At 47.6% G+C, this 23,891-nt stretch overlaps 1 protein-coding gene and 1 pseudogene across 2 annotated transcripts in view; one reads left to right on the top strand and one right to left on the bottom strand.

Annotated features, from left to right (window-relative positions):
• The window catches only part of LOC146183534 (FK506-binding protein 15-like), a 138,827-nt gene that overhangs the window by 48,980 nt on the left and 65,956 nt on the right, over positions 1 to 23,891 (bottom strand). For both annotated transcript variants that reach the window (XM_084609128.1, XM_084609130.1), the window contains exons 17-19: positions 21,556 to 21,658; positions 17,032 to 17,161; positions 13,067 to 13,200 (exon numbers count right to left, since the gene is read on the bottom strand). In XM_084609128.1, the coding sequence (XP_084465254.1) occupies positions 13,067 to 13,200; positions 17,032 to 17,161; positions 21,556 to 21,658 (367 nt within the window). The remainder of the gene's footprint in view (positions 1 to 13,066; positions 13,201 to 17,031; positions 17,162 to 21,555; positions 21,659 to 23,891) is intronic.
• Positions 608 to 1,829, top strand: LOC146183535 (uncharacterized; annotated as a pseudogene).

Below are 23,891 nucleotides of genomic sequence, written 5' to 3'. Positions count from 1 at the left end.
GAATCCGTAACAGGGGATGATGACAGCGATCTCAAAAATAGCGAAACGCGAAGCGATTCAAGAGAATGCACAAAGAACGCCAGCACAGCAGGCAGCCAGAGCAGACAACGCGGCAGGGAGGGACCAACGCGTCAGCGCGCGCAGCAGCCAATAGCAGGTGCAATATCCCCCACGTTCTCAAGGAGCGCGCGCTTTGTCCAATCACAGCCCAGATTGGAGACGCGGGAAACTCAATAGCCCCTGCGAGGCCCCCAATCACAAGCGAGCCACGCCTCTACCACGCCGCGGACGCCGGAGGCGAAGGCAGCATGGCAAAGGGAAAGCATTCACAAGCAAAACAAGACCAAGATGGTGGCGCTCGGTTCAGCGGCATGGAAATGGCGTGCACGCGAAGTTTGGGTACTTTTGCCGTTCGCTCGCGGCTCACGGGCTGCCGCGCCCAGTTGTATATTTAATTTGAAGTACTTCCAGAATGAATTAGGCGATCATAATTACAGAAAAGGTAGTTTATAACACATATAGCTGAGATATGTACTTTTTGAAAAATCGACTTTTTCGCGATTTTCCGACTTTCGAAGCCCGCGTCCCCCCTTAATGTTCTGTTGTGATGGCTACAAACGCGAAGAAGTGGAAGTCCCTGACATTCGCCGCAAAATTGGAAGTTATCCAGCGCATTGAGAATGATGAAAAGAAGTCAAGCGTCGCCGTAGCTTTCGACATACCAAGGAGTACTGTGAGCACTCTACTGAAAAACAACAGTGACATAAAGGTCAAGGCAGAACAAAACCAGCATTCAGGTGTGTGGCGGGTGCGCAAAGCTGCCTTTGAAGACGTTGAGAAGGCGCTGCACAAATAGTTTATCGACGCAAGGGCCTGCAATATTCCTTTATCGGGACCAATGCTGCAACCAAAAGCCAAGGATTTTGCATTCATTCTCAGCGCTGAGAACTTTAATGCCAGCAGCCGTTGGCTGCAGCATTTTAAGGCCCGCTTTAATATTGTCGGGAAGACACTACCGAGGGAAAGTGAGGACGCCAATGAAGGAGAGATCAAGAAGTGCATTGAACAAGAGTGGCCTCAGGTTCTCGTCAAGTATGAGGCACACGACACACCACACCAATGTCCAGCTTGACAATATTGAAATTAAGTTTTTGCTGCCGAATAGCATGTCCAAGCTGCAGCCACTGGACCAGGGTATTATTCGTGCTTTCAAGGCAATTTATAAGCGTCGCCTGATCGACATTTTGCTTGTCAAGCTGTGGATGAGCCAAGAGCTAAAGATAGACCTTTTGGGTGCCATCCAAATGCTCAAAGCCTCTTGGGACAGCATCAAGCAGTCGACGATAGTTTACTGCTTTCGGCATGCGGGTTTCGTGAGCCGAATTGAAGAAGCTCCCGAGGAAGCAACAGAAAATCAGCATTGGACGGCACAGAGGAAGAAGGCCAGCTCGAAGAAACCTGGAGCCAGTTGGAGTGCTTTGTCGGTGCTGAGCCACAGAGCATCTGCATTGACGACTTCGCCGGCGATGACAATACCACAACAGTGGAGGAGTTGACAAACGCAGAGATCGCAGCAGAAGTTACTGCTGAGCGGCAAAACGAAGACGCTGCTGAGATTGATCCCACAAGCGCTAATGTTGCCCCTCTCCTGACTGCAACTGAGGCTGTAGCTGCTTTGGCCCTTGTACGGTGCTAGTGCGGCGCAATAGAAGGCAAGGAACAATCGCTGATTGATCGTCTAGACTATGTTGAGGACGCCGTGGTGAAGTACGTGGTTTTCCAACTTGAAGCAGGCTACGCTGCTACAGTACTTTGAACCAAATCAATAAAATACTTCATTTGAAGCTTCAAGTGAGTATCTATTACACCATGATTGGTTCATTGATTGATTTGTACTAGCTTTTGAGGCGTTTCCTAGGTGATTTTATTTATTGAACTCTGGCTATATCGAACTATTGTGCGATCACCGCGCTGTTCGATATATCGAAGTTCGACTGTATTTTGGATTCTGATGAATTAAGCTTCTCCACTCTTTTCAGCTGCTGAGCAGAAATATCGCTTTCCTGCTCCATGGCTATACCACACTGGGAAGTGCCCCCACTATATATATACCCCCAATGATACCTCTGCACATGTGCAGCGTCAGACTTGGCTACTACATAACGGACGCACAAAGCTACGCACGTGCCGGCGCCAGTACATTTGCTGCGGCAAAGGCGTCACTGCTCTGGAAAGCACAGACCGGCGAGGCGCATACGCAGCGGCGGCGGAGCGCGCAGGCAGCGTCAGACTTTGCTATCCCACAACAGACACACAGAGCTACGCACACGCCGGCGCCAGTACGTTTGCCGCAGAAAAGATGTCACTGCTCTGGAAAGCGCAGACCGGCGAGGCACATACGCAGCGGTGGCGGAACGCGCAGGCAGCGTCAGACTTTGCTACCACACAACGAACGCACAGAGCTACGCAAGCGCCGGCGCCAGTACGTTTGCCGCGGCAAAGGCGTCAGTGCTCTGGAAAGCGGAGACCGGAGAAGCACATAAGCAGCGGTGGCGAAGCGCGCAGGCAGCGTCAGACTTGGCTACTACACAACGGATGCACACAGCTACGCACGCGCCAATGCCAGTACATTTGCCATGGCAAAGGCGTCACTGCTCTAGAAAGCGCAGACCGGCAAGACACGTACGCAGCGGTGGCGGAGCGTGCAGGCAGCGTCAGACTTGGCTACTACACAACGGATGTACACAGCTATGCACGCGCTGGCGCCAGTACATTTGCCGCGCCAAAAGCGTCACTGCTCTAGAAAGCGCAGACTGGCGAGGTGCATACGCAGCGGTGGTGGAGCGCGCAGGCAGCGTCAGACTTGGCTACTACACAACGGATGCACACAGCTACGCACGCGCCGGCGCCAGTACGTTTGCCACGGCAAAGGCGTCACTGCTCTAGAAAGCGCAGACCGGCGAGGCGCATAAGCAGCGGTGGCGGAGCACGCAGGCAGCGTCAGACTTGGCTACTACAAAACGGATGCACACAGCTACGCACGCGCCGGCGCCAGTACGTTTGCCGTGGCAAAGGTGTCACTGCTCTAGAAAGCGTAGACCGGTGAGGCGCATTCGCAGCAGTGGCGGAGCGCACAGGCAGCGTCACACTTGGCTACTACACAACGGATGCACACAGCTACACACGCGCCGGCGCCAGTACATTTGCCGCGCCAAAAGCGTCACTGCTCTAGAAAGCGCAGACTGGCGAGGTGCATACGCAGCGGTGGTGGAGCGCGCAGGCAGCGTCAGACTTGGCTACTACACAACGGATGCACACAGCTACGCACGCGCCGGCGCCGGTACGTTTGCCACGGCAAAGGCGTCACTGCTCTAGAAAGCGCAGACCGGCGAGGCACATACGCAGCGGTGGCAGAGCGCGCAGGCAGCGTCAGACTTTGCTACTACACAACGGATGCACACAGCTACGCACGCAACGGCACCAGTACGTTTGCCGTGGCAAAGGTGTCACTGATCTAGAAAGCGCAGACCGGCGAGGCGCATACGCAGCGGTGGCGGAGCACGCGGGCAGCGTCAGACTTTGCTACCATGCAACGGAGAAGCACAGCTGGGCACACGCCGGCGCCAGTGCTTCTGCTGCAGCTAAGACGATACTCCTCTGGAATGCACAGACTGGCGAGGCACACTGCAGCGTCTGACTTGGCTACTACGCAAAGGAGAGACACAGTGGTGGCAGAGCGCGTAGACAGCGTTAGACTTGGCTACTGTGCAATGAAGGCGCACAGCTGGGCACGCACCGGCGCCAGTGCGTCTACTGCGGCTAAAAAGTCACTCCTCTGTAATGTGCCGACCGGCGAGGCACGTGCGCGGAGGTGGAGGAGCATGTGGGCAGCGTCAAACTTGCCTACTATGCAAGAGGGACACAGTAGTGGCGGAGCGCGTGTGCAGCGTCAGACTTTGCTACTACGCAACGGAGGCACACAGCGGTGGCAGAGCGCACGGGCGTCAGACTTGGCTACCACGCAATGGAGGCATACAACGGTGGCAGAGCGCACGGGCAACTATGGATACTATGCAACGCAGGTACACAGCGGTGGCAGAGCAGGTGCGCGTCAGACTTTGCTACTACGCAACGGAGGGACACAGCAGTGGCGGAGCGCGTGGGCAGCGCCAGATTTGGCCACTACGCAACAAAGGCGCACAGCTGGGCACGCACTGGCGCCACTGAGTCTGCCGCAGCTAAGGCGTCAATGCTCTGGAATGCGCAGACCGGCGAGGAGCACATGGGCAGCGTCAGACTTGGCTATTACGAAACAGAGGCGCGCAGCTAGGCAGCTAGGCACGCGGGGGCGCCAGCGGGCCTGCCACAGGTAAGACGTCACTGCTCTGAAATGCGCAGACAGGCGAGGCATGCACGCAGTGGTGGCAGAGCGCGCAGACAGCGTCACACTTGGCTACTATGCAATGGAGGCACACAACTGGGCACACGCCGGCGCCAGTGCATCTGCCGCGGCTAAGAAGCCACTCCTCTGAAATGTGCAGACCAGCAAGGCACGCGCGCGGCGGTGGTGGAGCGCGTGAGCAGCATCACACTTGGCTCCTACGCAACAAAGAGACACAGCAGTGGTGGAGCGCATGGGCAGCGTCAGGCTTGGTTACTATGCAACCAGGGCACACAGCGGTGGTGGAGCGCATGGGCATCAGACTTGGCTACCACGCAACGGAGGTGCACACCTGGGCACATGCCGACGCCAGTGCATCTGCCACAGCTAAGACGTCACTCCTCTAGAATGCACACACTGGCGAGACGCACGCAGCGGTGGCGGAGCACGTGGGCAGTGTCAAACTTGGCCACTACGCAACGGAGGGACACAGCGGTGGCGGAACGCATGATCAGCATCAGACGGCTACTATGCAACGGAGGCGCACCGCTGGACACACGTCAGCGCCAGTGTGTCTGCCGCAGCTAAGACGTCACTCCTCTGGAATAAGCAAACCAGTGAGGAGTGCGCGGGCAGCGTCAGACTTGGCTATTAAAAAACAGAGGAGCGTAGCTGGGCACGCGCTGGCGCCCGTGGGTCTGCCACGGCTAAGACATCACTGCCCTGGAATGCGCAGACTGGTGAGGCACGCGCGCGGCAATGGCGAAGTGCAGGGGCAGCGTCAGACTTGGCTACTACGCAACGAAGGCACACAGCGGTGGCAGAGCGCACGGGCAAGGAGCGCGCAAGAAGCGTCAGACTTGGCTACTACAAAACGGAGGCACGTAGCTGGGCACGCACAGGCGCCAGTGGGTCTGCCTCGGCTAAGACGTCACTGCTCTGGAATGCGCAGACCAGCGAGGCGCGTACGCAGTTGTAGCAGAGCATGCAGACAGTGTCAGACTTGGCTGCTATGCAATGGAGGCTCACAGCTGGGCACGCGCTGGTGCCAGTGTGTCTGCCGCGGTTAAGATGTCACTCCCCCGGATTGTGCAGACCGGTGAGGCCCGTGCGGGCAGCGTCAGACTTGGCTACTATGCAACGGAGGTGCACAGCGGTGGCGGAGTGCGCGTCAGACTTGGCTACTACGCAACGGAGATGCACAGCTGGGCCCGCGTCAGAGCCAGTGTGTCTGCCGCGGCTAGACGTCACTCCTCTGGAATGCGCAGACCAGCGAGGCACGCGTGTGGCGGAGCGCGCGGGCAGCGTCAGACCTAGCTACTACGCAACGGAGGCGCACAGCAGTGGCGGAGCACGCAGGCAGCGTCAGACCTAGCTACTACGCAACGGAGGGACACAGTGGTGGCGGAGTGCGTGGGTGTCAGACTTGGCTACTACGCAACGGAGGCGCACAGCTGGGCACACGCCGGTGCCAGTGCGTCTGCCGTGGCTAAGACGTCACTCCTCTGGAATGCACAGACCGGCGAGACGCGCGCGGCGATAGCGGAGCGTGTGGTCAGTGTCAGACTTGGCTACTACGCAATGGAGGGACACAGCAGTGGCGGAGCGCGTGGGCGTCAGACCTGGCTATCTGCAACAGAGGCGCGCAGCTGGGCACGCGCCGGCGCCAGTGTATCTGCCACGGCTAAGCTGTCACTTCTCTAAAATGCACAGAATGGCGAGGAGCGTGCGCGGCGGTGGTGGCGGAGCGCCCGCATCTAGCACGCTAGCTGCGTGCCGCGCGACGTCACTGCTCCTCGCACTTGCGCAGCACAGCTCTCCAGGAGCCACGCGAAACTGCTCATACTTGTCCAATTTAGCTAACGCTATAAAACTTTTGTACCGATTCGGTGTGGCAAAATGAAATAATTGCTATGTAACCTGCTTTAACAGCACCAAAAAAATAAAATAAAACAAAAGTGAAAAAGTTTTATCTTCTCAGGTGGGGCCTGCATATAGCGTTTGTCTGGATAACTCGCCAGCTTCAGTGTATGGTCTGACATGGCTTGCCCGTCTTTGCTGAATAGAGGGTGCACGGCCGCCCGACCATGCATGCAACAACACCGCAGCGTACACGGCCTGCTGGATCATGCAAGCAGCGCTTCCACAGTCACCAAGCCGCTGCAATCCCCTACTCCCCAAGGACCACTGTGAGCATGCTCTGCTTCTCCGGTTCCAGGTGCAGTTTAGTTCACTTTTACAGCATGGTCACATCACTGAAACAGTTTTAAGTGTGCCTGATCAAAAGTTTTACAGTGTGCAGGGTCAAAAGCCATTGTTTTTCATACAAGCTAATCTAGTCAAACCTTTGTATAAAAACAGCCTTTGGAGTGGCCCAGAAAAAAAAAAATGCATTCTGATATTGAAGGATGATCGCGGAAAAACTATAACAAAAACTGCATGCCAATACATCAAAACGCGAAGCATTAGGTACGGCTAAAGTAAGTGCTCACGCTGAGGCAACACGATTCACTTACTGCTCTTCATGGCAAAGGTCCTATGCAATGACAGCTGCAAGCCACAGTGCCTTGGCCCAATGGTATGAAAACAGGGTATTCTAGGAGCTTTGGCAGCCTCTGCATTCCTCTACTCCGCACTTTTTAGTAAAGCCCTCATTTCTTTTAAAGCTGCACTACAAAACCTGATAAGAAAATGCAACAAGTACACACCCTTAATCCCGCTTACTTGCAGACCTGCACAGTTTAAGAGTAACTGGCTGAATAGACGAGCAATGGTGAAATGGTATGACATCTGGATGATCCAGTGAAACGAACTACAGCAGCAGCATATTCCTTGATACGTTCATTTGTGCATATTAAAAAACAAGCCCTGTTTGTGGTTACAACTTATCGCACAGCTTATCTCTGGTTACTACACTGTTCCTAGCAAACCTCATCCACTTTCAACTGCACCAACATAATCACGAGTGAGAACCACAGCCTTTGCCAATGGTTCACAGTTGAAACAGTAATCCTTGCTTTGCTGCTGTCCACAAATCAAGGTTCCCGAAAGATGAATGTCACAAAATTTGTATGAACCAGTTAGGTATTGTATTGTATTGGGGTTTTATGGTGCATAAGCAACTGAGGCTATCATGCGCCAAGAGCAAGGTTAAAATCTGTTCTTATTTGAAAAGGGGAAGAAGGTTCGTTAAAGTTTACAGTTTATTCAGAACGTCTGCTTCTTTTAAAAAATAAGAACACATGTTAAGTTTATTATTGCTCTTTCTCCTAAAAGTAATTTGGGATGGAAAGGAATGGCACGATCATAAAAAATAGTGAAATGCTTTCTCCATAGTGTCTCTAGTTTTGGGCATGTAATCAGGATGTGGTTGACTGTGAGTACTTTTCCGCATTCTCCACACGTAGGCTTATCTTCTTTCATTAGTAAAAAATTGTGTGAGATGTGTGTGCCCGATACGCAGACGGCATACTGTAACCTCCATGAAGCGTTCCTGATGAGTGCTTGTTTCCCATTCTTCTATTATAGGCTTTACGAGGTGCAATTTATTACTTTCTTGGTTATTCCATATAGACTGCCATATATCCTTTTGTTTTCGTTTAATTAACTTTATGCAATCCTTATAAGGTATGTTTACTTTCTCTATTTCTTTCCTGCCTGCTGTGTGTGCTGAGAGCAGCACACACGTTCGCTCTCTCATTTCCTTCAATGCCCATGTGGCTTGGAACCCAACAGAATATTATGTTATGTCCTTGGGCTGATATCTTTATTACATCGTGTATTATGTTAGCGAGTAATGGCATGACTGCATTTCTGGAGTTTAGAGCTGTGAGTACATTCAGTGAATCTGTATAGATAACACTGTTCTCAGTGCCCTCATACACAATTTTTGCTACAGCTACCCGGACAGCATAACACTCGGCTGCAAATACTGATGCACATTGAGGAAGTCGAATAATTTTTTCGGAGTTCGGATCCACTACAGCGCTGCCAACATAGGAGGCAGTTTTTGATCCATCCGTGTAAAACTCTGTGCATTTTCTGTATTTCTCTTTTAGTGCGCGATATTCTTGTAATATATGTTCTGTAGGAGTTTCGCTCTTTTTGAACTGTGTAAGAGTGAGGTCACAGACTGTTGGAAAGTTGTACCATGGGGCCAGGGGCCTATTGAGCGACATCAGGCAAGGTGTCCAGAATATGGAGCTCACGGCAAATGTCTTCAAATCGCATTATCAATGGTCTGAGGCTTATTTGAGAATATTGTTCGGGAGGGGCAAGTTGTGACAATCGGGTAACAGATGTGTTTTTTCAGTGTCCTTATTCTGAGAACATATGCGCATGTAAGTAAAGCTCGTCTATCTTTCAGTGAAGGCTCGTTAGTTTCAACATAGAGGCTATGCACAGGAGACGTTCTGTATGCACCACAAGCAAGGCGGAGGCCTAAGTTATGCACTGGGTCTAATTTCTTTAAATATGATTGCCTAGCTGATCCATAAACTATGCTTCCATAGTCCAAGGAGGAGCGCACAACAGAGCGATATATATGCAAAAGGCATGCCCTATCAGATCCCCAATGTTTGCGTGAAAGGACTTTTAGGATGTTTAGGGATTTGGAGGCTTTCTTCTTCAGTGCTTGTATGTGAGGGAGAAAAGTGAGTTTTTTGTCAAAAGTAATGCCCAAGAATTTATGGTTATTGTTTATGGGCAATTTGATTTCATTTAGGTGTAAGGTAGGATTGGGCTGTATGCCTCGTTTGAGCGAGAACATAACTGCCACTGTCTTCTGTGGAGAAAATTTAAACCCATTTTCACTGGCCCATTTTGTTAGCTTATTTATTGTTAATTGGATCTGTCTCTCACATGTGGACATGTTGCATGATGTGTAGGCTATTTGAAGGTCATCCACATAGAGTGAATACATTATGGAATTTGGTATTACTTTACTAATCGTATTCATTTTTACAACGAAAAGTGTGGTGCTTAAAATGCACCCTTGGGGCACACCATTCTCCTGCAGAAAGGTTCTTGATAAAGTGGTCCCAAGACGTACTTGAAACAACCGATGTGACAAAAAGTCACTTAAAACCTTTAGCATTCTGCCACATATGCCTAAATCTGCTAGGTCGTGCAATATCCCATACCTCCAAGTTGTATCATATGCTTTCTCAAGGTCAAAGAAAACGGCAAGGCAATGCTGTCGGTGTATAAAAGCCTCTCTGATAGTTTTCAAGTCGCACGAGATGGTCAGTTGTTGAGCATCCTTTTTTAAAACCGCACTGATGAATGTTTAAAAGTTGATGAGATTCTAAAACAAAAGTTAGTCTGATGTTTAAAACACTTTCAAAGGATTTTGCTAAACAGCTGGTGAGAGCAATGGGCCTATAACTACCAGGAGATGTCTGCTCCTTTCCGGGTTTTAAAAATGGTACGACAACAGCTTTTTTCCACGCCTCTGGCAATTTTCCTAGGACCCATATTTTGTTAAAAAACTTTAATAGTGCCTCTATGGCAGGTTCGGATAAGTGGGCGAGCATTTTGTAGTGAGTTTGGTAAGGACCAGGTGCAGTTTGTTTACCGGCAGCTAGGACATTTTTTATTTCTTCTAGTGTAATTAAGCTATTATAGGGTTCTTTTGTACCACTACTTGTAGGGGGTTTTTGTTTCTCTGCTGTGTTTTTGTGTTTTAGGAATGTTTGAGTGTAGTTTGATGAACTGGAAACTTCAGAAAAGTATTCATCTAAAATGTCGGCCTATTCTTGTATAGTTGTCTGTACTCCGGGGGCCGTTAGAAGGGGAATGGTAAATGGAGAGTAGCTGCCATTTAGCTTTCTAACCTGTTCCCACATTTTTTTTGATGTTGTTGAGCTGTTTATAGAAGTTACATAGTTCTGCCAGGAGGCTTTTTCGGCGCGGCGGCGGATGTAGCGGGCTTTTGTTCCTGCTTTTTTAAACTTGACGAAATTGTCCTGTGTTGGGTATCTGCGAAAAATTCTCCATGCTTTGTCTTGTTCTTTTTTTGCTTGTTTACATTCTTTTGAATACCAGGTTTTGTGATTTTGTTTCACCACTCCTGAGGACTGAGGAATTGCTATATGTGCTGCAGTAAGGATACAATTTGTGTAAGCACCGTTTAGTTCATCTATATTATATTTATCTGGAGCAATTTTTTCTAGGCTGGCCTTCTCTCGGAACAGTGCCCAATCGGCTAAATGCAGCTTCCAGCGTCGCGGCTTGGATGGGATGATTTGTGGTGAAGATGTTAAGCTGATTAGTATAGGTAAGTAATCACTTCCATATGGATTATACAAAACGTCCCATTTAAAATCTGTAAAAATTGATGGTGAGCTGAGGGATAAATCAATACAGCTCATTTTTCCTGAACTAGATGAACAGTAGGTTGGTTTCCCGGTGTTAAGGAGACAGATATTATTACATAGTATACAATCCTCGATGATTTCGCCTCTCGTATCTGTTTTTCTACTGCCCCAAAGGATGGAATGTGCATTAAAATCTCCTACTATTAAAAATGGCTCTGGAAGCTGCTTTAAAAGATCTTCTAATTCATAACTACTAAATTTAAGGTGCGGCTCTAAGTATATGCAGCACACAGTTATAGTTTTAAAAGCCTGTAAGGTTACCGCTATAGCTTCAAACTTAGTTTTTAGTTTGTGTTCTCAAACTGCTACTCCATTTTTTACTATGATGGCAACGCCACCTGAGAGCCTGAGAGCTTGCTCTCGGTCACGACGGAAGACTTTGTCTCTTGCAAACACAAGGCTAGTGGTGAGTGAGTGGCCAATAAATGTTTTATGTCATTTATATTAGTTAAAAGTCCTCTGCAGTTCGATTGTAAAAAAGCCATTTTGTATTAAATGAGTAGAGCAAGCTAAGTTTTGTTTTCAGGCCCTCTGATTCGGGGCTTTTCTCATTTTTGTCGATCCAAGGAGCTGCGCCGTCCGTCTGACATCGACGGCACAGGACTGCCTTGGCTTGTGTCCATCGCGTCTTCTGACACGCTGGACGCCCGTGCGGACCGCACAGGTGCGTTTGTATTTCCCCTCACCGCGTGGTGAAAGGCCTTGAGGCCGGCTTACTTGGGGGTCTGCGCAGCCTGTTTTTCTGGTGGTGGCGCAGCGCTGGCCGCAGCCACCAAGGGCACGGATGGCCCTGCTCCCGGTTCACTGTGTGAAACCTGGGCAGGTGCCAGAGTCTGTTGTGGCTCAGTGCCCTGTTGTGCCACAGTGCCCTGTTGTGCCACAACAGAATAGGCCGGTTTTTTTGACCGAACACGATTTCGTGCTTCCCGGAAAGTTATGTTTTCTTTGACCTTGATGGTAATGATTTCCTTTTCCTGTTTCCATATTGGGCATGTGCGTGAATAGGCAGGATGACTACCCTCACAGTTGGCACACAAATGTGTCTGAACCTCACATTTTTGGGAATCGTGTTCATGGGAAGCACACTTTGCACATCTCGGCTGGTCGCGGCAGGTCTGGGAGCCGTGACCATAGCGTTGGCACTTGAAGCAGCGGCGAGGATTTGGAATATATTTCCCGAGTTGAAGTTTCACATAACCGATTTCGACTAATTCGGGGAGGATACTTTGTGCAAATGTCAGGACAAGGTGCTTGGTCGGAATCTCTTTGTCATCACCCCTCATTTTTATTCTGTAAACATCTGTTACGTTCTGGTCTTTGAGGCCTTCTAGAAGTTCCTCTTCGGTTAGGGATCTGAGGTCATCGTCAAAGATAACTCCGCGGACAGTGTTCAGAGAACGGTGTGGACTGATTGATGGTCACTGGGATTTCTCCAAAAGACTTTAATGTGGACAGTTTTTCATGTTGATAATTATAGAAGATTTCCAACAGAAGGTCTCCATTCGGAAGTTTCTTTATGTTGTAACCCTGACCTATTACTTCTGTCAGTGTCTTGGTCACTATGAAAGGTGAGATTTGTCTAGCCATTTTCTCAGCGTTGTCACTGTGTACTACATGAAATCGTGGGAACCTGTTTGGGTTTTTCAGGAAGAATTTAGAGGTTTCGTCGGTGCGACCCCTTTTTCGGGATCGATCATGTGAGAGTAAAGAAGCCATAAAATAATGTTGATGTTCGGCCAGGGTGGCGGCCGCCAACCACCAAGCCCAACAAGGGGACGGGACAGGAGCTTCCGAGAAAGTCCAGCCCACGCCAGACTTACACCCTGACTATAACGAAATATGGCGTAACACAGGGTGGTTAGCCACACAAGGTTAACCCTTGCCGCCTGGAAAATGAAAAATCCAAGAAAAGAGGAGGAGACAGGACAGTTGTAAGCAAGAGGACAGGAAAGCAAAAGATGGAGGGGAGGACAGGAAAAGGCGACTGCCGATTTCCCACGGTCGGGTCAGGCCGGAGGTGCCGTCTATGGGAAGCGTGGGCCAAAGTGGTGTGTTGCCTCCGCCGAGGGGCCTTAGAGGTCCAAACACTCGGCATCGGCTCAACCACCAGGATCCCCTTTTCCCCAGACACGACAATGCCACGCACGGCTAAACGTGGGTGCTCGGGGTCCGTGGTGTCGCACAAAACACACAAACACCTGCTTTAACAGGTGCCCCCTGCGGGGGAACCAGTTAGGAACGTGGAAAATGAAAAAAGGGGGCCTAATGAGAAAAAAAAAAGTCTTAGTACAAGACCCTGCAAGCCAACCTGTTCAGAGGAGTGGGCTGCATTTTCCTTCGCTGATGCATCCTTGCGGGCTGTTATTTGTCTCGCTAGGTCTTGCTTCTCCCGTTCTGCTTCCTTCAGGCTGTCCTCCAGTGACTTCAACATGCTCTTGTTACCTAATGATGTAAAAGAAGAAAACATCTGACATCCCAAACTACACACAGGTGTGCATAGCACTGATGCCAGATATGTTAACAGTTTCCTATGAGAGAATTCACACTGCAATTACCATTTCGCTTCGACTTGGAAAAATATTTTGTAAACAAGTGAAAAGCTAGCCATCCTCAGGCTATGTAGGAGCACACACAAGCGAGAGAAGGGAGGGATGCAGACAACAACAGATGTAGCCAATGCTGCCCGTTCAAAGCAGACAAACATGGTGACAGTTGACCATCGATGAAGTACAGAGTCCTGCTTAGGTTTGTATGCTGCTGCCATTCATCCCAAACTAAACACAGGCTGTTAAAATGCCAAAATTGGGTAAAGCACAACCACATGTGGGGTGTACAGGAAGTACCATGTCGAAACGCTGTCACAGTCGTGATACAACGGCTGGGATTGCAGTGCATTGGTTTCCACAGGAGCTAGAACATGACTGGCTTACAAAAGATTGGCAGGAAGAAAAAAAGTTAAGCACCTTAAACAGCAGAAAGGTTCTACTTTAGCAGTATAGTACAAACCAAACAAAGCCACATAATAGCTTTACAATCTTCAAAAACAGAAAACTGGATGAACTGGTATAGACTCCCATTGCAGAGTAAAAAAAAAATACGGACAGCTAACTGACTTTTGCATTATGAGTGCTTTCAATGTACCGTAAAAACCTGTGTATAATACGAACCTGCATATAATACGAGGTGTAATCTCAGGATAGCTAAAATGAAAAAAAAAAGTTTTTATCCATGTATAACGTGAGCAAAAAAAGGTCAACAAAAGTATTTATTTGCACTACCTTTTGCGGTTGCTCCGCGAGGTGTACACGTTCTCACACCCAAAGCCACCCCGTGCTAAGCATCGCAAATAATGCCATGCACCTTCATGTGCCGCTGCTTTCCTTCTCGCTGTGACACTTTTAATCGAAGAATTTCAAGCATCATGAGAAGAGCAGCTCACATTCGCCCCGGCACTCGCGGAAGCCACATGGTCCTCCCATTGGTGTAAACCATTAGGTCACTTCCCGCGAGCTGCCGGTTAGCATGTACTGTGATTGCGCCTTCTCGCATCTAGCACCGCATGCAGGCGCACACTGTGTATGGACCATAACTTTTTCCGGATTCGGTGTTTTATGATTGTCATCGTCCGCTATATTATGTGCTGAGAGTTCCTTGTCAGAGAAATCTTTCCATGAAAACTCATCTTGGGTACCTCTAAATGCGTACATTATCCCGAATTTCTCGAATGTGCGGCCCTGGAAATGTTAGTTAAGCGTCCATGATTCGGCCGTAGGCATGGCCAGCATGACTGCAGAGGCCCGTGAAAGACCCGTGCAAAATGCTGAGTGCTGTTTTGCCATTCCAACATCGTGCAAGGTGCGATCGATCTGCTTCCGATCGAGAGCACTGTGGTAATGCAGTGGTCGCAACGGAAGCGGTGTCAGCATTGGGAAACCGAAACCTTTGAAACAGTCAACCGACACCCCTGTTAGATGGCACCTCCTCTCACTGGAAGCTCGATGCTGATAGCAGTGAACAATAGCCAGATCAGAACTGCAAATTTAGATTGAAATTTGTTTGGATCCGCATATAATATGAGGTGAAAATCTGATATGATAAAATCGAGAAAAAAAAAAACCTCGTATCATACGTAGGTTACTACAGTAATTAAAAAAGTGCAAGTCATCTTGTCAATATGAAGAACTAATCAAACAAAACGGAGAGTTGAGCTAGTTGGTACGTTTAAATAATAACAGCGCGGAGACGGAGGACAAGGAAGCGCAGGTGTTGTCTTCTTCCTTGTCCTTCATCTCCGCGCTGTTATTCCTTAAATAAGAACTAATCAAGTTACTTGAAAAATAGTTGTACATTTGAAATTAGTCCAAAGATTATCTTTGCAGGTATAAAGTTTTGATTACTCAGAGAAAAGAAAAAAAAAGGAATACACAGTATCTTTTGCAGACCATTTGAGCTTATTTGAAAGCATTCACAGATTATACAGCCTATTCCTTTTTACCATTTCGAGATTCTGTTACTGGCTACTGTCACAACAATTTGGCTCACAGCTGTAAACTCACTGCAATGGTGCCCAACAACAAAAGAACTGTCTAGCGGCTAATGCTGAGAATATGAGCATCCAAGATGGGAATAAACTTAATTTAAAAACTACGTAGAAAACAAAGCCACTCTCTCTGACATGCCCCTTGTAAACTTGCAATGTGCAGCAGAACGTTGTTATACGTTCTATGCAGCTGGAATTTGTATTATAAAATTTTGCAAAAAAACGCAAGCAACAGCAGTGCAATTTAGACAGCAGAGGGATGGTAACTCAAGTGACTGTTACTGAAAGAGAAGGAAGCCTTTTCCCATAGTTTTAGCACTGTTTGTAGGGATCTTGCGGAGATTCCTGAAAAAGCAAAAAGCCTAGCGCCAGTTAGGTAGGCTTCCCTGCACGAGACTATAAACTCGCAACAGTGTCAGGCTAAATGCCAGCTGTTATGGTGGCTTCCCTGTGTTACAGAGACATCGTGTGAAAAATAGCACGCCAGAGCAAAAGCTTACTCCACCACCGCGTCAGAAGACAAGACTGCACAATGGCCACTGCAAGGTTACAAATTGCTACAGCCGTCCACGCCGTTGCTTCCAGAGCACTGTCGATGGGTGTGAGGCGTGAATAAGTGCCCATCACCAGGTTATTGTTGTGCGCTGCATGGTGTGCTGTACTTTCTAACTGAAACACATGCAGTTTCCATCAAAGAAATTTTTTTTTTAACTAAACAGTACATTCTAGCTTTAAAAAGGACATCTTGTTGGTTTTCCACTGCAAAATATGAACAATTTTTAGCAGGGATATGTGAAATTTCATAGATTTCATAATGAGAAATAGCAACATCAGCATAGCATCTGAAGGTTCATGGAAATAACTTAAAAGGTATGCTACACATGCTTAAAGCTGAAAAAAAGAATAAAAACTAATAATACTTATGCTACTACTGAAAGTGCCAAAATACGTCTTTATAAGAATCGCAGACAACCCACTACCTCCCTCACTGGATTATTTAATGCGCCTGCAACATGACATAAAATTCACCTTTGAAATGTGTCAAATTTACCTAATCAAATCACTGCTATGTGTTGCACGTTCTCAGGAGACGCTGTGAGTTCCCTTTGTACACAGTTGTGCACACAGCATGGAGTGTAAGTGCATGCAATGGCAGATGTGATGACGATTGCTTAGTCCCTGTAACAGGCCCAGAAGTAACCAGGCCATAAGCTTACAGTGATGACAGCTGTCAGCCCGTGCATTCACCGGTCGTGCAAACCTAGCTGCACACTGTTTTCTGATGCAGACCTGTGCATTGCATGGCATTTTCTTTTTTCCCTTTTTAAAACGATTCTCACTGCTCCAATGCCAATGTTTTCGACATTTGTGCAATGGAGGCTGCAGCACATTTTTGCACTTCCAGGAGCTTTTTTTTTTTTTTTTCCACAATGTGCAAGGATAATTTGGGACATTTCTTCCGGTCTCCTGAAATCAGAATTAATGAGATTTTAAGAGCCACCATGTCACCTTTTGGTGCCAGTCACGTGTCAATTCACGGATTTTATATTGTTACTCATTTTGCATGACCAGCTGAAGCATTGCCAGGGCTCTCCCCAGAAAATAATGCCACAGTCCTGCTGCTTGACCAACCTGGGTTTTTCAGGAACACTTTCTGCTGATGCTGATGCCAGGCTTCGTTGCTTAATGGGGCATATAATGCTTTTGCCTTAAGAATCCAAAGCACAGCTCACCCTCCAAGGTGCTCTGCAACTCCCCAAGCTCCTTTTCAGCCTGGGATTCTTTGTGCTGCCTCTCACTCAGCTCAGCCTTCAGCAAGGACAGCTCGGACAGTGTCTGGCTCAGCCGCTCACTGACTTCCATCTGTATGAAATGGGTCAAGAACAAATTCAGCCCCTGCATCAGCCCTTCCCGAGCTTTTTATTCGGCAACTAGAACTGTAAAGTATTAACGATCACACAACTGGATACCATCACACGGACAATGAAACAGCGCTCAAGTAGCATTCCACAGAAAAATGCTATATGAGGATTCAAATCCATTATAACCAAACCGGTTTTACCAATATATCGGATATAACAACGGGCAGTAGCTGCACCGTCAAGTTCGCCATGTGTTCTATGCTAAAATAAACTGCTTATTACAATGCTGTCACATTACATTATCGGTTATAAGAATCAAATATGGTCACTGAGAGTAAAAAAAATGCAGGAACGCGACGACCACAAAAGCGTGCGCGTACATAAAGACACCGACAACACTGATGCAGCGACAATTAAAAACATCTGGACAGAGCGCGTCGAGCCAATGCTTTAGTCGGGTGCGTTGGGAAGGTTGACTGCTGCGGAGACGCAGGGGAGGACGGAGCACTTCCTCACGTGGAAGAGGAGGAAGGAAGGCGTAAGGCGCTGATAGGCATGGCCGTTCTGAAGGAGAGCTTTGAGCACTCCCCTTCAAGACCGCCTGTGGCCTAGGGAACTCGCGTCCTCTCTGCCTCTGCACAGTGGAGCAGTCCATTCTGAGGGTGCGCTGAGCTGACCGTGGTGCGCTGCACTATTCTCCCCTATCTGCTCTGCCTAGGCCCCCGCTTCGCAGTTGCACATGTTTTGTGGCAGACGTGCAGCAGCATTCTTGCACGAGTCTTTCTAGCGTGGTTCTCCTAGTGTGCCATCATCGTTACCACGATCTTGCTGGCACTGGAATTTTCGTGAACAGCAATGGTGGTTCATCCTTCAGAAAGCACGACACAACCGGCGCGGAAGAGAAAGCGAACGGCAATATCGCTAGAAATTGTGCAGAGCATTGTATGTGAGCTCAAAGACAACATAAAAGTGTGCAACTTGGTGCGAAAGTACGGTCTGACGCAACCGATCGTGTCAACAATAATCCGCAGCGAGCTCAAGATTAAGAACCAAATCGATTCCAGTGCTCCCCATGCAATGGATGACGGCAGGAAAAGGATTCGACACAGGGCCTACAAAGACATAGAACAGGCACTGTACCAGAGGTTCTTGAACGCCCGTGCAGCGAGCCTGCCAATTAATGGCCCAATTTTAGCGGAGAAGGTGAAGCACTTCCCATACCTCCTGCGCAATACCGATTTCCAGCTTGGTGAAGGTTGGATTCAATTGTTCAAGGAAAGACATGGAATCATCTACAAGGTAGTCAGGATTGCTCGATGTAGACACTAGGCAGAAGTGGCTTGAAGAAATACTTCCATGCATCCGAGAAGTATACGCAGCCTGGGACTTGTAGAATGGGGACGATACTGGGCTGTTTTTCCAGATGTTACCGTCAAAGACACACGCTGACAAAGGCAATCCCAATAAGGGCGGCAAGCAAAGCAAATTGCGCGTGACCGTTTTGTGTGCCAACATGAACGGCAGTGACAAGTGCCCCGCCATTGCCATAAGGAAATCCAAGAATCCCCGCTGTTTTCATGGTGCCGCGAGAATACTGGATTGCTACTGTCATAACAGGAAAGCATGGATGACGCGCAAACTTTTCTACGAGTGGCTGGTCGAGTTTGATCATTGGAAGGCAGGAAGGTGGCATTGGTGCTCGACAATCACACTGCGCACCAAACAGCTCAGAAGCTCTCGCATGTGGAAGTTTTTTCCTCCCACCTAACACCACTGCAGGCTTGCAGCTTATGGATGCAGGCGTGAATGCTTGCTTCAAGGCACTGTATCGCAAACATGTTTTGAGCAGGCTTACAATGAAACTCGACATTTCTATCCAAGAAAGCCGACCGGTGCCAGACTTGAAGATCTCGCTCCTGATGGCAGTGCAGTTCATTTTTGGAACATGGGCAGAAGTAAGCTCCTCCACTATCATGAACTGCTTCAGGAAGGTGGGCTTCGCTGGGGATGCACGCGACGCAGAAGGTCGCAAAGCAACTGCCAACACAGCGATGATCGAACTTTGGTCCACAATGAGCGGTAGTAACGGTGGCTCGTTGGGACTTCAAGAATTTTTACATGCCGACAATATAGTCGAGACAGATGAAGAGCTGACAGACGAGGCTATCGTCGCAGCAGTCACTGGCGTGGAGGACGGTGACAGTAGCGACGGACGATGAACCGAAACCTGTCCAAGTTGCGCAGAATGATAGACTCCCTGAGGAAATTTGTTGTTGCTAAGAGCCTTCCATTGCACTATGTTCAACAGTTGGATGCCCTGCAGAAAGATGTCGGCCAGATTGCCATGAAACAGGCAAAACTTATGGATTACAGGTTTTTTCCCGCTACGAAATAAAAAGTGTAAGCTACCTCGTCCTTATTAAATGTGTAGTTTATAATGTCTGTTTTTTCGGCCTAACCTGGTTACAACAATTATCGGTTATATCAATGATATTTCCATGGCACCAATATTGCTATACGTGGGTTTGACTGTATATTCACAGGTAGCTAGCATGGTGGCTCTTAGAAAAATTGCAGTCTTTGGCCTTTGTTGCACTGACAAACAGCAATCAAAGAAGAAACTTCCTGGCAAAGTGATGTAAAAACCACCAGCATTAATCAATGCCATGCAGAGCTCAATGGAAAATGAATGTGGGAAGAGCAAAACAGGCAGAATACTAATGATCACTGAAAGAGAAATGCCCTGAAACTGAAACAATGCTTGAAGGTGACAGTTATTTTTCAGGCACTACAAAGGACTGAAAAACGAGAACTGCCACTAAAGAATGTACCTATCTTTGTACTGATTCTTTATGCGGTTTTAATATCCTAAGGTGACTCGGGCTATGAGAGACGCTGTAGCGGAGGTCTCCGGAAATTTCGACCACCTGGGGTACTTTAACGTGTACTGACATCGCACAGTACACGAACGCATTGCAACAACTCCATAAATTGCAAATTGACATACAAGAAAGGCAAGGCATAGGATCTGTCACACTATGTCCTGACTCGCTGAGCGCCTGAGTCAGGACATATGGGAAGGGAAGGAGGTGGGAGTGAAAGAGATAAAAGTACTGAAGTTAGTGTAGGCAATCAAGAAACAGACATAACATTGCCCAGCCTGCACCGCCAAAAGCACAATGGGCTTAAACCAATATAAAATAAAAGGATGAGCAAAACAGAAAAAAAAGGGGGGGAGTGTACATCAAAGGTACGGAGGTGTTTGAAGAAAGCAATAAAATTTTTCATTTTCCTTGTACACCTTCACCCTCTCTTTTTTTCATATTCAGGTTGCCTTCCCATTGGTTTATTTTACTATTGCTCATTAACTTGCCCCTTGTAATGTTCTGGAAAGATGAAATGTGAAGATAAAAGTACCATAGTGGAGGGCTAAGGAATAATTTCCACCACCTAGACTTTTATGTACACTGACTTTGCTCTGCCAGTTTTTCAATGCTAAACTGACAAGCAAAACAATGCCAAACAGTGCTTCTGCATATCTTAATTGGTTTAAGCAGAGTTATAAACTCTGGTTAATTTTTTCTATGTATCCTCGTGAGGCAACAAGGAAAGAAAAAAAAAAAACACTGTTCTTTTTCTACTGAAACCCTTGTTTGCAATTGTTAACCTTGTTCCTACATTTCCTTGACTGCCACCACCCTGTGACCCTGCCACTCTCTGCCTGTTGTGTGAGATGCGATCAGATCCCTGTGAAATGTTCGAGCTCGTTTGCGGTGTCATGGGCTCGCTACCCGGAAAGTTTGCAGTCATCTATACAAAGAGTGTAGTCGAGGGAGATGATCACTGCGATCCCTGTGGCCACCAAGCAGCATACTTGGTTGCTACTGCTGCAGCCGACTTGTTTCCTGTTTGCAGGTACAGGTTTGCCCAATGTATTAGAACCTCTACGGTATGAACCTGGCTGATATAAATCTGGGGAATTTGGATACTCTGAACACTCTTCTCGCACTACTACAGATATGAGCGCGAGGTGTGAATGCATTCTCAAAAACTGCAATCGCTAGTCTCGCTAGGAGCAGTGACCGGAGATGTGTGACCCGCATACTGCTGCACTTACTGAACTTAAGACAAATAAGGCAAAAGGCGACTGCTGGTGAACCTTAGACACTGAGCAATACTGCCCCTTGCAAACTGCAAACATGGCAGAAGCTAAAATTTCAATGCAATGTTTAAATAAGCCAAACAAACATGAAACGGTTTTTGATATCACAGTCTCTGTACAGTGCAAACAAAAAAAGGCAGAGCTTAACTTAAGCGTCCTACCAAATTTAGTTTATTACCTACAGTTGACCTGTTAGCACAGGCACGTGACCGTATGGAAAAAAATAAGCTTGCCTTCTCTGCTTCCAGAGCCAGGAGACGTGCTTGGGACAGGGCCGCAGAACTGTGCAGGGTGTCACTCCTCTGCTCAAACATTGTGTTGCTCTCCTCCATGAGCCTGCAAGAGCCCGACAGGAGTTATCCCCAAGTACTCTGGCCAAATAAAGGAGCCACACTGCAGCAGCATACAAGGTTGGACCTACGTATATGTCCAAGTGCACTTTAAACTTAGGAACTTTAACTTTTTTAACTTGGTGCTGCTTCTTCTGTGGACACCGATGATAGTATGCACGAGTCAGTGCTACCGAGTGCTTTAACCTGATCTGCAAGTGACAGCATGAGAAAATAAGGCTGCCAGATGTTCAGTGGATGTCTAAGTGGTGAGCATTGAGTGGCAGGACAGGCAACAAATTACAAAAAATATGGCAGTAAAATTCATAAAAGAATGTACAACAGCACAACCATATTATCGCATCACTTGCATGGACTGTGACACATTCCATTTTCGACACACAATGGATGATCAGATGGCCAGCAATAGCTGTGTGATAGATTGAGCAAAGAAATGGGTGAGTACAGGCATGCAAACAAGACACCAGACACTCTTCACTGCAAAACAGAAAATAAAATTAGTCGCAGATGGGGAAAAAATTGAGGAAAGAGTGAGGAGCTGAATGCAGTGCGCTATCGGCCATTGCAGCTATCGGCTCATGCTAACCACAGACGCTTTTTCCACTTTGCTTCTTGACAGCAGGGCTAGAGTTTTGTAAACTGATTGCGATGAAAAGCAAGGATTATGGCAGCAACAAGGTTGTTCCCCCCCATTGCTGCCATCCTCATCGTCAAGTAATAACAGCATGCTTGCTGACCTGGTGAGATAGGATAGGAAGTTATTTTACTTATTCGTGCCAACGGGACAGGTGTATGCTACATTCAATGTTTCAACCTTCCAGAGAGAGAGAGAGAGAGAGGGGGGGGGGGGGGGGGGCATTTCTGGAAATGAGTCCTGTGGTTCTGTATTCCGAGGCTGTCTCGTTTTCAGAAATGCCATTATCTCCCTGACCTCGAGTCATCTGATTAGTGCCAACATTGGAACTGGAAGTGGTAGCTACTACTTTTGGCACTTCTGAAAATAAAGCAAACTCGGAATATAGACCCTAATCTAAACATCCTAAACATACACAAAAGCAGCAACAGCAAGCATGAAACTAGAGTCTCAGAGGCGCCGAGACGTCGGCACGCAGCCGCCAAGTGTTCTTGCTAAGCCTCCGCGTCAGAAATAAATTAAAATTATCGATGCAGTGCCGTCGCTACTTTTTCCTCTCAGCACCATTGGCACACCGTTTTAGTTTAAAGCAAAAGCAGTAGAACCCCTTTATAGTAAAGTCACTGGGTCCAGCAAATAACTTTACTATCAAGGTCTTTACTATAGCAGTTGTTGGTGATGACACAGTCCTGAAGATGCTGTCTGCATATTAAATCGCTACTCACTAAACACACCTTGTTGCTTCATAAAAAAAAAAAAAAAAAAAAAGCACTTTAAATTACTTTCAACCTGTCATAGTATCTTTGTGGCGTTTAATTTTTTTCAGTTATAACATTTCTTTTTGTTCACATCTTGTGGAAGTACGTACCTCTTTAGCACGAATGCAATGTGGATACAAATACAACTGAGTTTGATTTCATGTGAAAACCAAAGCACTGAATGAACACTGCATCATCTTCTGCTGTTCCTGTCTTTTAAGAGACAACAGATGAGAAATATGCACAACAGTCAACACAGCCAAGCCACACCTCTGCTTCTTGCCACCACCGCCTAGTGCTTTGTGCTGCACAGTACTGTGAATGTTTGGCTATTTCTTCCCTTCCCTTTTTCTCACGGCACTTTTACTCTCTTTTACTTTTTAAACGGACCACGCTGCCTTCTTTCCACGTTTGTAGCCAGCTTTAAATTATTTTTCTCTACACGCTGCTAGCTTTCCCTCATGGCTCCAAGGCCTACATAAAGTTGGCCTCTCCTCAGTGCTGCTGCTATTTTTCTTCTTCAAAAAGAAACAAACATTTGCCTCGTGATCCTAGGTAGCATGCATGCGGCCATGACACTTCACGGGAGGTTGTTTCCACATACAAACACGCTTTACTAGAGCTGTTTTTTACCAAAAAAGTCTATAATAAAGGAGGAAAAATGTACAGTTGTCTACGGGAGATGAACTGGGACTTCAGCTTCGCTTTACCATATCCTACTTTACTATAGAGGGGTTCTACTTTACTAGGCCCTTTGCATGCAATCCGGTCTGCGACTGTTGGCTGCAGTGGTTCCAAAAAATGAGCAACCACGCCGTCATCGGGGA

Source organism: Amblyomma maculatum, chromosome 7, assembly GCF_055883805.1.
Source record: "Amblyomma maculatum isolate TAMU_Amacu chromosome 7, ASM5588380v1, whole genome shotgun sequence".
Lineage (NCBI taxonomy): Eukaryota > Metazoa > Arthropoda > Arachnida > Ixodida > Ixodidae > Amblyomma > Amblyomma maculatum.
The sequence above is the reverse complement of the archived record's forward strand: the minus strand, read 5'-3'. Positions and strand labels throughout refer to the sequence as shown.